Source organism: Chrysochloris asiatica, unplaced genomic scaffold, assembly GCF_000296735.1.
Source record: "Chrysochloris asiatica unplaced genomic scaffold, ChrAsi1.0 scaffold00197, whole genome shotgun sequence".
Taxonomy (NCBI): domain Eukaryota; kingdom Metazoa; phylum Chordata; class Mammalia; order Afrosoricida; family Chrysochloridae; genus Chrysochloris; species Chrysochloris asiatica.
The window spans coordinates 1,995,047-2,009,410 of NW_006408715.1; the positions used below are offsets into that span (position 1 = coordinate 1,995,047).

The 14,364-nt window shown below is 43.2% G+C and overlaps 1 protein-coding gene across 1 annotated transcript in view; it reads right to left on the reverse strand.

Annotated features, from left to right (window-relative positions):
* Nucleotides 1–14,364, reverse strand: part of NCK2 (NCK adaptor protein 2) — a 90,839-nt gene that overhangs the window by 22,810 nt on the left and 53,665 nt on the right. The window contains exon 2 of the mRNA XM_006872434.1: nt 5,754–6,475. Coding sequence (XP_006872496.1) covers nt 5,754–6,475 — 722 coding nt within the window. The remainder of the gene's footprint in view (nt 1–5,753; nt 6,476–14,364) is intronic.

Genomic DNA, 14,364 nt, shown 5'->3' on the forward strand with positions numbered 1-14,364 from the left:
ACCTCCTCAATACACAGGTTAGATAGGGATGGGCAACTTGGACATTGGCTACCCAAAATAGGGGGCTACAAAGGCAAGAACTGACTGGCTTACAAGCTTTCAAGAGGGAGTCTAGATCCAGAGGGTGCGGAGGAAGGTAGAATCTCCACTGAGTAGTATCCAATCTGTCTGGGCGGGGCTGAAAATGTAAAGGTAGACATTTTGTAGTAAGGAGGGAGTGATTAACTTTTCAGTCTAGGAGAGGAGGTCCCTGGGACCATCAAGGGAGAAGAGCAGAGTGGGAGACCTTACCCAGAGAAGTAGTGGCACCAGAGATGGAGGCAGAGATGATGAAGTGGAGAGATGGGGAGTGGCTGGGGACTTTGGACCCAGAGAGGGAGAGGGGCTGTGTGCTGAAAACCAGGGGGCAGGTTTGCAGGGTATACTTTTTGGTTGGTTGAAGATATATGGAGGGGATTGTAACCATGGCAGTGAAACGATATACGATAGGATGAATGTAAAGCTAATGTTCTCCCATGTAAACTATCACATAATTCACAATAAAACATTAAAAAAAAGAGTGAAGATAATGACACTTTTTCTGGGATGCTGAAAGCATTTGGCTTGTTGACATTCTGGAGAACCATAAACAACAGCATGTGTTTATTAGGAGGGTGTTTGAGGAAAAGTTAGCCCAGCTTTAGTAGAAAAACGCTCTAAAAGCTTCCATCCTTCTTCCCATTAAGCAAGGGCAATTCTGAGAGAGTTTAGATGAGAAATCACTAGTCATCCACCTGGCAGTCCTAACTGGGCTCCTTCTGATTTCTTTTTGTTTCCTAATCTTCAAAATCTTCAAAGGGGGGTCCTGGTGTGGGTTAACGCAACAGACTGCAAAGCCGTTTGAACTGCAAGGTCTGTGGTTCAAATTCACCAGCTGCTCCTTGCAAACCCTATACAGGGTTGTTATGGGTCAGAACCGACTTGAAGGCACTTAACAACAACATTTTTCTTTAGTTCGTAATGAACAGAAGACTACACTGACGTGTTAAATTTCCAGGACCTTCAGTTCTTTAGGGATGGACTTTGTCACTGTAGGATAACCGCAAGGTCGGCAGTTCAAACCCACCAGATGTTCCTCAGAAACCCTATTCAGGGTCGCTATGAGTCAGAACTGACTCAATGGCACCTAAGAAAAACAACAATCATTTACAGAAGTAACTTGAACTTGACACTTATGTTGAGAAAGCTAATATTTGTTATTTTATCTTTAAATTCCAGCTTCCCACAAACTTTTTGAAATCCCCGCATATATTTAATGGACCTCTATGAAACACCTGGAACTTGACTGACACAGGACATTACAGGATGTGTCCCTTTTTAAAAAAAAAAAGAAATAGGTGCCTCTGCCCTTTGAAAAGCATTCACTTCCAGGAACTCAAAAGTTTGATGTTATTTTATCCTTTAGAACAGAAAAAAATATTAAACATTTTAAAATGAAAAAATATCTTAAAGCAGGAGGCCACACATTGCCATTGTTGTTGTTGTTAAGTACCATGGAGTCAGTTCTGACTCATAGCAACCCTGCACAGGGTTTCTGAGGCTGCAAATCTTTACGGGAGCAGAAAGCCTCATCTTTCTCCCGCGGAACAGCTGGTAGTTTTGAACTGCTGAACTTGAGGTTAGCAGCCCGATTAGTAACCACTACGCTACCAGAGCTCCTTACACATTGACATTGAGACCCCTCATTTTCACAGATGCTTGCCAGAAAGTTGCTGTGCTTATTTAGAACTCAGGCTTCCAATGGTAACGTCAATGAAAGGAACAGTTCTAGATCACAAATGTCTAACAGGGGTAAAAGAAATGAAGATAAAGACATCTCTATGTCTTACAGGAATGCTGACCTCATAGGAAATCTTTCTATTCTGTACCTACCACTATGCAATGTATCAGATTATGAACCTTACACTAAGGGCTCTCTTTGGCCTGGTGGTAGCTGTGAAAACTGGCTCTAATTTCAGAAATGCCCAAATGAACAGGAAAAAAGACAGAAGATGAAGGCGAGCGGAGAAGGGGAGACACTGGCAAGAAGCAGAAACAGTGGATAGTTGAAAAGGACCAGGACAGATACCCCAACATCAGCAAGTGGCAGTGGAGAACAGCCCTTGTGATGAATAAGAAACAGCAGTCAGGCTGGCATAGTTGTGCAGTCAGAAGAAAAGAACCAGTAGACCTTAGAAGTCCCTCCAGCAGCCCTTTGGCACAAGGTAAGCATCTTGACAACACAAATCTACACACTATAGCAAGATCCACCAGGACAAAGAACTTCTACATCGTCAAGCCACATGGCAGCCTTCACACACCAAGAGAGGACCAATGTGTGCAGCAGGGTTGACATGAGGTTCTGCAAATTACTGTCCAGACCAACTGCTCACTGTGTGCCCCCATACCTCTGAAATCCAAGGGTCAGAGTACATTATGAACACACTATAAAAACATCACAACAGCAACCTAAGGTTGAATGCTTTTTCTAAAGTAAGACAGAGTGCAAAAATATCTGGAAAGGCTTTCATAAAAAGGTTAAAATAGAATTTAAACATCTTGATTACTTTTTTTAAAAGGTTAGTTTCTTCTCCAATAATGTGGATTAACAAGTAGGCCCCCGATGCAGGAGGACCCTATGCACAAAAGAATAAAATGCTGCCGCGTCCCCATGATATATTGGGGACTGGACCATTGTGATCCATTGATTTTTCACTGGTTGATGTTTCGGAAGTAGATTGCTAGGTCTTTCTCCCTAGTTCATCTTGGTCTGGAAGCTCTGCTGAGACTGTCCAGCATCACAGCAAACATGCAAACCCCCTACCGATAGATGGCCTGTAGCTGTGCAGGAGGTGTACCTGCTGCAAATCACACCCTGGTCTCTCACATGGAAGGGTAGGATGCTACCACTGAGATACTGCTGTTGTTGCTGATAAATGCTGCTGAGTCAGTTTAGTCTCATAGCAACCCTGTAAAGAGTTTCTGAGGAGCATCTGGGGGCTTTGAACTTCCAACTCTGTGGTTCATAGTCCAGGGTGGATCCTACAGCACCACACCTGAAGTCCACTGAGATATTAGAGTGTATACAATTCTGAATTGGAACATAGACAGCGAGCGTCCCTCACAAGATTTGGTCCTTGAGTCCAAGCAGTTAGTGTCAGTCTAACAGAGAAGTATTCGATCTTCCCTAAGGAAACCAGCCTGGAAAAGTCTTTCCCATCTATCTTCCTCCTTCTGAGGACTTTCATTTCCCCCAAGCCCCACACAGAAAGAACAATGAATGAGATTCCCTACTATTATCTTTACATCTATGGGGCTTCTTTAGCCTCTTGCCCTCTGAAGAATTCTCTTCAACTAGAAAATTCTAAATTAAGATAATCCTTTGGACTCTGAATTGCACTTATTCCTTATGCATTCTGGATCTATCACTTCATATTGTCACTGGTTTTCCTGTACTTTCTTTGAGTTTCTGCTCAGTAGAGCTAAAAGGGCTATTGTACTTAATTCTTTTAAGCCTCAAACGTGATCTAAAGGAAACTATGCACAGAGCTCACATGGTCTGAGAACAATTTAATGTGATGTCTTGCCAGCGATGATAAGAAAATCTCAGAGTTCAGATTTCAGGTGTAGTTAACTTTTGGGCATAGCATGCTTGCCTGAGCAATGTCTAAGGTTGTGGCAGACTAGGCAAAGCTGCTGACGTAATGAAGAGCTACTATTTCAACCACCACAATGCTCCTCCTGCCTCAGAGAAGAAAAGATCACAGGAGACTCTCTCTTTGAAGGGGAAACACCTTTCTGTAGCCTTGAATTCCACTCATTAATTATCAGCAGGGAGTCTTCAACATCATGTTATCAACATTTTCAGAGTGCACATTAGTACGTAATGCATAGACTTAACCAGCATTATGGTGGTTTTTTTAAGTTTTTATAGTGAATCGAGTGATAGTTTACATGGGGGAACATCAGTTCGTTTCATTGCAATGATTACAATCCACTGTATGATTCCTCACATTTAACAGTATTGCTTCTATGCCCTCTGTTTTTGTTATTTTTTGTATGGGAACCAAAACACTAAGGAATATACAATCATTCAAACAGCCAAAGGGCACACCCTGCCCCTGACACCAACACATATCCCTCTCTCCCTCCACGAGTCTAGAATCCTCAGCACTAGCATTATGTTTTGCAGTTAAACAAAATTAAGCTGACGCCAACCAGAATCAATATAACTTAAATATAAAACTGTTGTTAGTTGCTGTGGAGTTGCTTCCCCACTCACGATGACCTTGTATGTAACAGGACAGACACTGCCTGTTCTCGCGACAGCCACACAATTGGTGTGTTGAGCCCTTGCAAACAACAAATATAAAACATATTGGTCTCAACGTTCAAAATTCTTATTGTGGGGTTCACTACACAGATGGCAGAGTTGGAAAGAGAGTTACAAGTGTATTTCCATAATGCACGTATGAAAAGGCTGCCTGGCATGATGCGGCTCCAATTCTCCCAGACTGGCTTGGCCACACAAACAAAATACAAAGCCCAAATGTGACTGCAGCTGGAAATGCATTTGCTGTTATAAGACCAGTGACCCCAATACCTCGATTCAGTTCACATACATACATACACACACAGAAACTCATCTCTCTCAAGAACCATATTTTTCTTTTCAATTCAGTTCCTAAGTGCTGTAAAAGCTTTTCAGAAATGAACCTGCAGAAGAGATAACCTTGGGATTCTAGGATTTAAAAAGAAAAACAAACCAACAAAAGGCTGTCTCAGAAACCAGGCGCCCATGTCACTCAGAACACTCTCTCTGTGCCCTGCACACAGACATAGAGGAAACAAAGCAAATCACTAGGGCCTAGCGGGGGGTAATGAATAGAATGGGAAACAGTCGCAGAGAATGATACTCAAGTCTGGAGAATAGAAAAGGTTATGGGGAAATAGAAAAAAAAAAAAGGGGGGGGGGGGAAACACTGATGAATGGAAAATATTTTACTTGACTTCCATCTCCACACACACATCTCTGCAAGGTTAAGTGGTAAGCATGTCAGTGATTATGTGAAACAGATTTAAGTAAACTAGAGAGCTCACAGGAAATCTTACTCCACTTTTATACTAGGTAACTGACTTGACAGCGCAACTTAACAACTCTGATCATAATGTGAGTTCCTAAATATCCTTTGGAGTGCTGGTGTGACTCTGAGGGATAAAGCACTGGACTGCAAGGTCAGTTTGAATCATAAGGTTGGCGGTTCAAACTCACGGGCTGCTCCCTGGAAACACTATAAAGAGCACTTAACAACAACAACAAATATTCTTTGCTTATTTCAAGTATATTTACATAATCTGAAAATGAAACACATGATAATACCATATTGTGGAATATTATCATATGTGTGTGTACGTATGTGTAAATAAAATAAAAATTGAGGCAATTCTGACACATGGGGGGGACTCCAAGTGTGCCAGAGAAAAACTATTCAATAGGGTTTTCAATGGAGATTTTTCAGAAGCAGACCTGCAAATCTTTCTTCTGAGGTACTTCTGAGAGAATTCGAACCTCCAACCTTTCAGTTAGCTATGGAGAGTATTAGCCGTTAGCAACACACAAGGACTCCACACACACACACACACACACACACACACACACACACACACACTTGCCTCTTTTCACTTGGAACCACCAAGGAGCTGGGAGAAAAACTGAGAGGGTGGCAGAGACTTACCGAGGATTCACTGTCTCTAATGAGGAAGTCTCCTTCCACGCCCCGCTCATTCAAGGCACACTCCGCTTGGTGCCGCGTGACGTTCCCATAGTACCACTCTCTCCCAGCGAACCGGCCAGTAGCTGAGGGTCCTGTGTAGCTTATCTGAGGGGCATGGGAAGGGTGCAGCGAGGGCCCATCACTCAGGACCACTACATAGTTTTTGGGAACAAGGCCAATCTGCCCCCGGGAATTTTTGCATTTCCACCATTCTGGGTCGTTTTCTGGTTTTTCGATCACTTCCATTGTTTCTCCCTTCTCAAAATTGAGCTCCTCCTCAGTCACGGAGCTGAATGGATAGAGTGTCTGGACCACGTGGAGGACCCTCGGGGCCTGGCCGTTGCTCAGGGAGGCGCCCTTCCGTAAGCTCAGAAAGCTTGGGGAATCCGCGCACGCTTCGTCCACCTCCTCCATGACGTAGTTGGAAGGGAACCAACCAATCTGCCCATTGAAGCTTCCTCGCCACCATCCGTCACTGCATTTCTCCATGACGACGACACGGGACCCCTTCACCAAAGACAGCTCATCCTCCCTCTCAGCGAGATAGGCAAATTTGACGTAGGCCGGGATGTTGAGATCGTAGATGCGGTCCGCTGCGCTTCCGTTGGAGGGATACTCCGCATCCGTGCTAGGCGTTGGGGAGGCGTCTCTTGCACTAGTCTTCCTTTTGGTTTTGCCCAGGCCTGGGGAGACACAGGGGACGGGGTCAGTGGGCACTGCAGCAGCAGCAGATGTACAATAAAATACCACGTATGTTTTTCAGATGGTTAGATAACTAGTACTTGTAATGATAGATAATCAGGTTTGATGCCATTCCTCTGTCAATATAATACAAAGCAGGAAAAAAAATCAACTATGATTACAAACTACAGTTGCCATCAGAAAAGTAGAATTGTGATAACTGCGTTGTGCTGTGTGAAATTTATAAAAATGGCAAATTACAGAAACTGGCCTTTCTCCTTTACTTATTTAAAAAAACAAAAAACAAAAAAAAAAGCTAAAGGACCATAATAAAAATGGTGGGAAGTTCTGTCTCATTCTGAAATGAGAATTTGAGAGTATTCCTGTGAGCTCAGATAGAAAGAATGTATAAAGGCACAGACAGAGCATCTTCTGCGTTCTTGTCCTGGATGGGAAGCTGAACGAAATGAATTCAAAGACCCATTCCAACTCAGAGACAGTCTAAGTCTTAGCAAGCATACCTTATACTCTGGGGTGCTGCTCCCTTCCGGTCCCTCATAACCAAGCCTCCCTCACCCCCTTCATTTAGTGCTGTCATTGAGCTTGCATATCGCTGCCTGGCAAATGGACCCTACTGGACAGCTATGGATACTACTCACCTTTCCTCTCTTCCTGAAACTCCTTTTTTCTTTCAAAATTTCCCACAACAGGTTGTGATAAGTAAATTAGAAAATATTAGCTGATACTATGATTCTGACTCAGCGACATCATGGCTGTGCTCCATGGAGTTTTCAATGTCTGTCATCTTTCAGGGACAATCCTGGTGGGTCTGTGATAAAGTACTTAGGTGCTAGTTGAAAGGTCAGCAGTTCGAACCCACCAGCTGCTCTGCAGGAGAAAGCTGTGGCAATCTGCTCCCATAAACACTACCGTCTTGGAAACCATATGGAACCCCTGTCCTGGGGGATCCCTGAAGCATTAGAAATAAACTCAGCAACAATGGGTAACAGTTTTCAGAAGTAAGTCACCAGACCTTCCTTATGAAGTGCCTCTGTATATATTCAAACCCCCTGTCTTCCCACTGATAGGCTTTGAGTGTTTATCTGTGACACTCAGGGGTTCTTAAAACCACGATTCTTGTTAAGTGCTGCGGAGTCAGTTCCAACTGATAGCAGCAACCCTGTATAGGGTTGCCCAGGGGTGGCTGGTGGGTTTGACCTTATAGTTTAAACCAACCTGTCTCTCCAGTGCTTATCCTATAGCGCTATACCAGCACTCGCAAACCTACTAATAAATTATAAAGTCAATTTAATGTCTTTTTTTAATAAAGGGAATAAGATAGAAAATTTTAGACTGTATCAAACACAGTAAGGATAAGTATTGCTTCTGAAGTTAGATATGTGCATATATCCCAGCTTGTAATGTGAAACATATTTCTTGCTATACGTGAGGAAATACATTTGACAAGCCCTAAGGGAAAAACGCCTTAACCTAGTTATAATGCACAGAACTCTGGAACACTCTTGAGACGTGAGTCCAAGGAAGGACGCCCAGCCTCAGAACATTTCCTAATAGAAAGCAGAATGCCCACGAGGTCTGCTTCAAACTCTTAGATTCTATATGAAAAATGTGGTCACTTGCGGCCTTGTTTTCCCTTCCAAAATGACACTACAGCATTCCTTGGGGTAACTTGTGCCTAACTGTCCTTTTATAACTTAAACTGGAATGAAGATACTTCTACTATCTTGCTGAGTAAGTATGAAGTCCTAGGTCATGTGGACTGAAATGCTGCATCTACCATTGTCTACTGGGGAGAGCTGATCTGCCTTCTAGAGTGGAACTGCCCAGCATCTGAGGTCTCTGTTCACTCTGTGCCACCCAGCACAATGAGTCAGGTGAAAAGCCTTCACAAAAGCACAATAAGGGACTTGCAGCATGCACTGTTGGCAAGTGGTCACTCATAGGGATTTGAATGCGAATAAATACATCAGTACATCCAAGTTCATGGCTTCTGCTGTCTCTTTATGGACCACAGTCAAGTACAAGGCAAGTCCAAGAGAAACCTAGAATACTGGATCTAGGATAGAAACCTATGGAATATGTGTTCAAAACTTAGACAGTGTTCACTCCCTTCATTATGAAACCCTGAAATACTAGGTTGGAGAATAACTAATCCATGTGTTTTCAAATGCAGGACGGTTCAACTCTGAGAGAACACTATGATAATTCAGCAGCTCCAACATCCAGAAAGCTGACAGCAAACCTCTGTCCAGGAACAAAACTCAGAATCATAAAAAGAAAAAAAAAACCAGGCTTACTAGTTGGATACAAACTGGTGGAACCTCAAGACTATGGCCCCTTGTCACCTCACCATTCAGGCCTAAACGGAACTCACCCTGTTCAGCTAGATTCACAGTGTTAAGCTAAACAGTAGACATGTCTATAATGTGAGATACGCACACCTTAGAACAATCAACCACTTGTATTAAAGGGGCACCTAGGAAAGGAGGAGGCATGGAAACAGAAAACACAGGGAGGAAGTGAGATGGGTAAGTGATATTTTATTGTGGGGCTTGCAATCAATGACATGAAACAAAATAATGTATAAACTGTTGAATGGAAATAAGTGATCTGCTTTGTAAACCTTCACCCAATTCACAAGGAAAAATCAATAACGACCACCAGAAAAGACAACACTAGAGCTTGGTTATCACTGCTGCTATTACTGTTGTTAAGTGCTGTCAAATAGATTCCCATTCATAGCGACCCTGTGGGTTTCCGAGGAGCAGCTGGTGGGTTTCAACTGCCTACCTTGTGGTTTGCAGTCCAGCGCTCATATGACAGCCCCACATCAGGAATCCTTGATTATCATAACACATTATATGTGGTATATCTTACATGCACTTCTTACAATACTTTATAACTGATTTTTATATGTAATACTTTATCTGGTGTCCTGGTATGGCACTGTAGGATAAGCATGGGACTTTCAAGGTTGGTTTGAACCGCAAGATCGGCAGTCCAAACTCACCAGCTGCTCCTCAGAAACCCTCTACAGGGTCGTTATGAGACAGAACCAACCTGACAGCACTTAACAACAACACTTTATCTGGTGGCATTTTCTACACATAAAATAATTTATGTGAGTTAGTACAACCACTGAGTTCTCACCTTGTGCTGGGTACCATCCTAGACACTGGGGAACCTGAGATAGACAAGACAGGCTGACTGTTTACATGGGGCTCACATTTTCCTTCCAGAACTGTGATTACTACAATAGCAAATACACAAGGGACAATTAACCTATTGTGCTCTAATGAGATCTGATGAGTCTGAGGTAAATGCAGGTTCTATGCTTCAGGGTGTCTGAAAGTACAGTGCTGGGTGGGAGTCCTGGATCTGCTCCTTATTGGCTACATGTGGTTGGGAAAGTTACTTAATCTGTGTCTCTGTACTTAACATTCTGATTTCCACATAGATTTCATTTACCTGTAAAATGCGGACAATTACACATAAATTCAGATTATGCATATAAAAAGCTAAGCATTGGAAGTATTCTATTCATGATAATTGTTGTTATTGTTGATAAGTGTTGTCGAGTCGGTTCTGACCCACAGCAACCCTGTGTAGGGATTCCGAGGAGTGAATAGTGGGTCTGAACCACTGGCTTTCCAGTTCAAATTGACCTTGCGGTCCAGTGCATTATCCTGCAGCGCTACACCAGGACTCCTTTTCACGATATGAATACACGCTTATTAACTGAGATGGGACTTTTGGTTTCTCTTTTCACAGAAAGCTATTTTACCAAAAGAGGGCCGAAGACATCTTTAAACACTATTGGCTATGGTTCCACTAATGCTAGGTGGCCATCAAATAGAAAGCTTGTGTATCAGGTTTTTGGCACTTGGGAAACCTTCTTCTGTGGGAGTAAAGTTATGTGTAGTTGCTGGTGCAGTAAGATTCAAGAGGCAGGTATCTGAGACTCAGGAAGGGCCCTACTTTACTGACACCTGCATTATCTGAATGCTCACAAGAGTCCTCTAATAAAGTGGATGTTGTTAAGTGCCATCAAATCGGTTCCAACTCAAATCCATCCTGTATAGCATTTCCAAAGGAGCTCTGGTAGCGTACTGGTTAAGAGTCGGGCTGCTAACCTCAAGGTCAGCAGTTCAAAACTACCAACCACTCCACAGGAGAGGGATGAGGATTTCTGCTCCCGTAAAGATTTATAGCCTCATAAACCCTATGCAGGGTTGCTATGAGTCAGAACAGACTCCATGGCACACCACCACCACCACCACCACAACGACTGGCTGGTGGGCTTCAACCACTGACTTTGCAGCTTTGCAGTCCAGTGTTTATGCTACAGCACCACACAAGGACTCCTGATTTTTTACAGATGAGGAAAACAAGGCTTAAAGAGACCTGGGAATTGCCCTAACCCTCACATTTATTAAAGTGGTATGTATAGACCTGCATACCCATGAAAGCCTATTTAATCCAAAACATTCAAAAAGTGTTATTCTGTTAGAGACTGATTTGTACCATGATTTTCATGGCAAATACATTGTCATGTATCACACAATTTCTATGTGAAAATGCATCCAGGATTCTGAACTAGGGTGTAACCCACCCAGTCACCCTCCTGAAACATTTCTTCAGATTCTAGGGAATGAATATGGCCCCCATGTCGGAGATGGGAGTGGGGCTATGGTTTACCTAATGGAGATTTAGTATAAGAAATGTAATGCAAATAACAGGCCAGGGGCCTCCAGAATACAGTTAGACAGACGCGGATTAGGGATGGAGGGGGTTGTTGGTAGAAAGTGTGTAGACGGACCAAGTTGCTTGAATTGCTGAGAAAAAGGGATACAATTTTTTTTTTTCTTTTCTCCATTTGTCCCTTAGCCTGATTCTGTCCAATGTCTGAGCCAGAGCAATCTGAAACGGAAGGGACAAGGGACCCTGCAGTGTTGGTAAAGCAAATTTCAACTTTGCTCCTGCCCTTCCCACTGCAAGAAATACTGGGGGGAAATAACAAAAAAGCTGAGAAGTAGGGGAAGGGAGTAGCAAGATGGTTAGGCAAGGTGTCTCAGGTGGCATGAGAGAGAAGAAAAAGAGGGAGGGGACAGACCTCACTAACAGGGTGACCTTTTTCTAAGAAAACTAGGTAAACACAGGTTGTCCGGAATCTAAGTTATGTGGGAACAGGCTCAGGGGCTCAGCAACCTTTTATCACCCTCTTGTTGTCTCCTTGATCTGAAGTCCCAACAGCACCCATGTTGCAGTCAAGAGATCTCAAAGGGATGGGTTTTAAATATGGAGTGTGCAGTGGAATGGTGCTCCTATGTAGTAACCCATATAGCAAGGCAGACAGAAGAAAGAAGTGTGCCTGACCTGAGGGTCCCTACACCCTCAATTCCTCCCAGAAAATTCCCTCTCTAACTTGAAGGCAATTTTATTTAAGTTTAAGCCAAGAGGTAGCATGGGCATTCCATTGCTTCCTACTTTCTTATACATCTTCCATTTCATTAAAGTCCTATCATCTATTGTCAGTCTCCATCTGCTGGGAACTCAAGCTGGGGAAGAGTAGGGTGCCTGGTCTTAGGAAGGGCAGAGAACAGAAATGGTGCACCCCTTCTAGAATTTAGGATGTCTCTGGACCCTGGCCTTTTATCAACTAGCAACAGAGGAAGATTCCATGGTATTTGAATGACCACAAACAGAGAAATGCTGTTTGGATTGTCCATGAGGACAATCCAAGAACTGGTGAAAGGCCCATGGGGACAATGACTTATGGGTGATAAGTCCTGTGAGGAAGACCAGCTAAAGTCCAACAACAGATGATAAGTCCTATGAGGAGATTCCAAGAAGGAATGGTGAACAGATCTGGTGGGCAGCCCAGATACAAGAGGTCTAGTTGGTACCAAGGATTTGCCCAGAAAATTTAGTTTCTACTACAAGACTTTCTAACTCTTCAAGATTTTCATTTTATAAACTCCCCAGCCCTCAAAGATTCTTTCTGTGTTTTGTTTCTGATTCTATTCTAGTTCTTGTTCTGATTCTGGTTTTATATTGGTTCACTGTGTTGGGATAGAAACAATTATACCCTCTGGGAAACTGAAGTTCAAATAGACTAGGTATATCTCTGAATGTATTTCAAGTTGTCGTAGTCTAGGAACGATCTAGTTTTGTTCTAGGTTTAATTCTGTGTGAGTGTAAGTGTCAGCTGAAGAGTGTGAAAAGCATCCCAGATGCATCCTAATTGGGGATTTAAAAATGATAGCCTAGAGGACGACTTCCAGTTAGGAGCAGGAGACACAGATTCAGGTAGGACAGGCTCTTTGGGGGAGGAGCAGAAAAACCAGAGATAGTGCTTTCATGGAGCAGCTCCAGACCTCTGGATCTAGTATTAGGTGCAGGGCGTCAGTTTCCCACACCCACTGGTGGAAAAATCATTGTAGAAAGGAAAATATTGCAATTTCGGAATCAATCAGGATGCGGGACTCTCCCTGCGGCCACTCTACCCAGGTTACGATCAGCGAGCAGGACCACAGCCCGATTGATACAATGATATGGTGCTAAAAACTATGCAGCGGCATTTGAAAAGAAGTGTGGGGGAATCTACACATTTTTTCCTTCTCTCTCCTGTTGCACCCTCTCTGCCCAGCCCGGACACCTTCAGACAGGTGGGAGTACACCCTGTAAAGGGTCTAGCATTGAGCCCACAGTTTTCCTATGGCACAGAGAGGAGGAGCCCCATTGGTTCCACTGGCTGATCCTTTGGCGGCTGCTTATGACATCTGACTCTGGGACACAGCCCTGAAGTTGATGTGGGCAGGATCCTTTATCCCTGCCTACCCAGAAAGAAAAAGCAAGTCTGGCCATATAGACAAACCATATATGCAACTTGTAAAACCCCAAAAAGTCAAGAGCCAACACCAACTACTACACATGAGAATGCAGCTATTTTGAGAATTACACTGTGCACATACAGATACCTAACTGACCTTCAGAGATAAAAATAGTGGACAATCTTTCTTCCATTAACTTCTCAATATCTATCTGTGCACCTCCATGCTGGTGACTAGAGGAAGGGCCTGAGCAAGTGGACACCCCCACCCACTGCTGGAGGTTTCTACAGTGCATGCACACTGACCTGCATAGTAAAGGCTACTGGCCAGTAGGCTTCGGTTTTATTTTTGATTTTGAATGGTGGTTTTTGTCTATGCTTTTACATTGTTTCTATTTTTGGTCCTTTTGACCACACTTTTTTCCCCTACATTACTCAAGAAGAGACAGCAATCGTGGCCATAGAGCCAAGCTACAAGCATACCCCATAACATCCCACCATCTGGACAGGAGCCAATACCAGCTGCTAGGCATTACACGTAAAAAGGGAAGCCTGTCTCCAGATCACATCCACCAAGAGACACTCAATAAGCTTAACAACACAGGAACATACATTCATTTAATCCTTGAAAACGCACCTACATACTGAAAATCTCCAAGAAAAAGCAACAAAAGATTTCAGGACATGTCCAAAACCAGAAAAGAGTAACTGAGACAAAGGAGCTGGAGGCAGACATAGACTTTCCACAAGAAGAGGAGCAGGCTTTGGATTTCCCAGAGAAGGAATTCAGAAGAATTATATGGAGACAAATTCAAATGCTTCATAGAGGAGTGGAGGAAAATAAGGAAGTCAGGAAAGTGCTATAGGAGCAATCAAATAAGATAGATACAGCAATGGAAACAATTCAAAACCTGCAAGAAGAGGTCCAGATGACTAATAATAAAATATCAGAAATGGACAATACATTGAAAGGGCAAAGGAGTAGAATTGAAGAGATAGAAGCCAGAACAAGTGAGCTGGAAGACAAATCTCTCAATA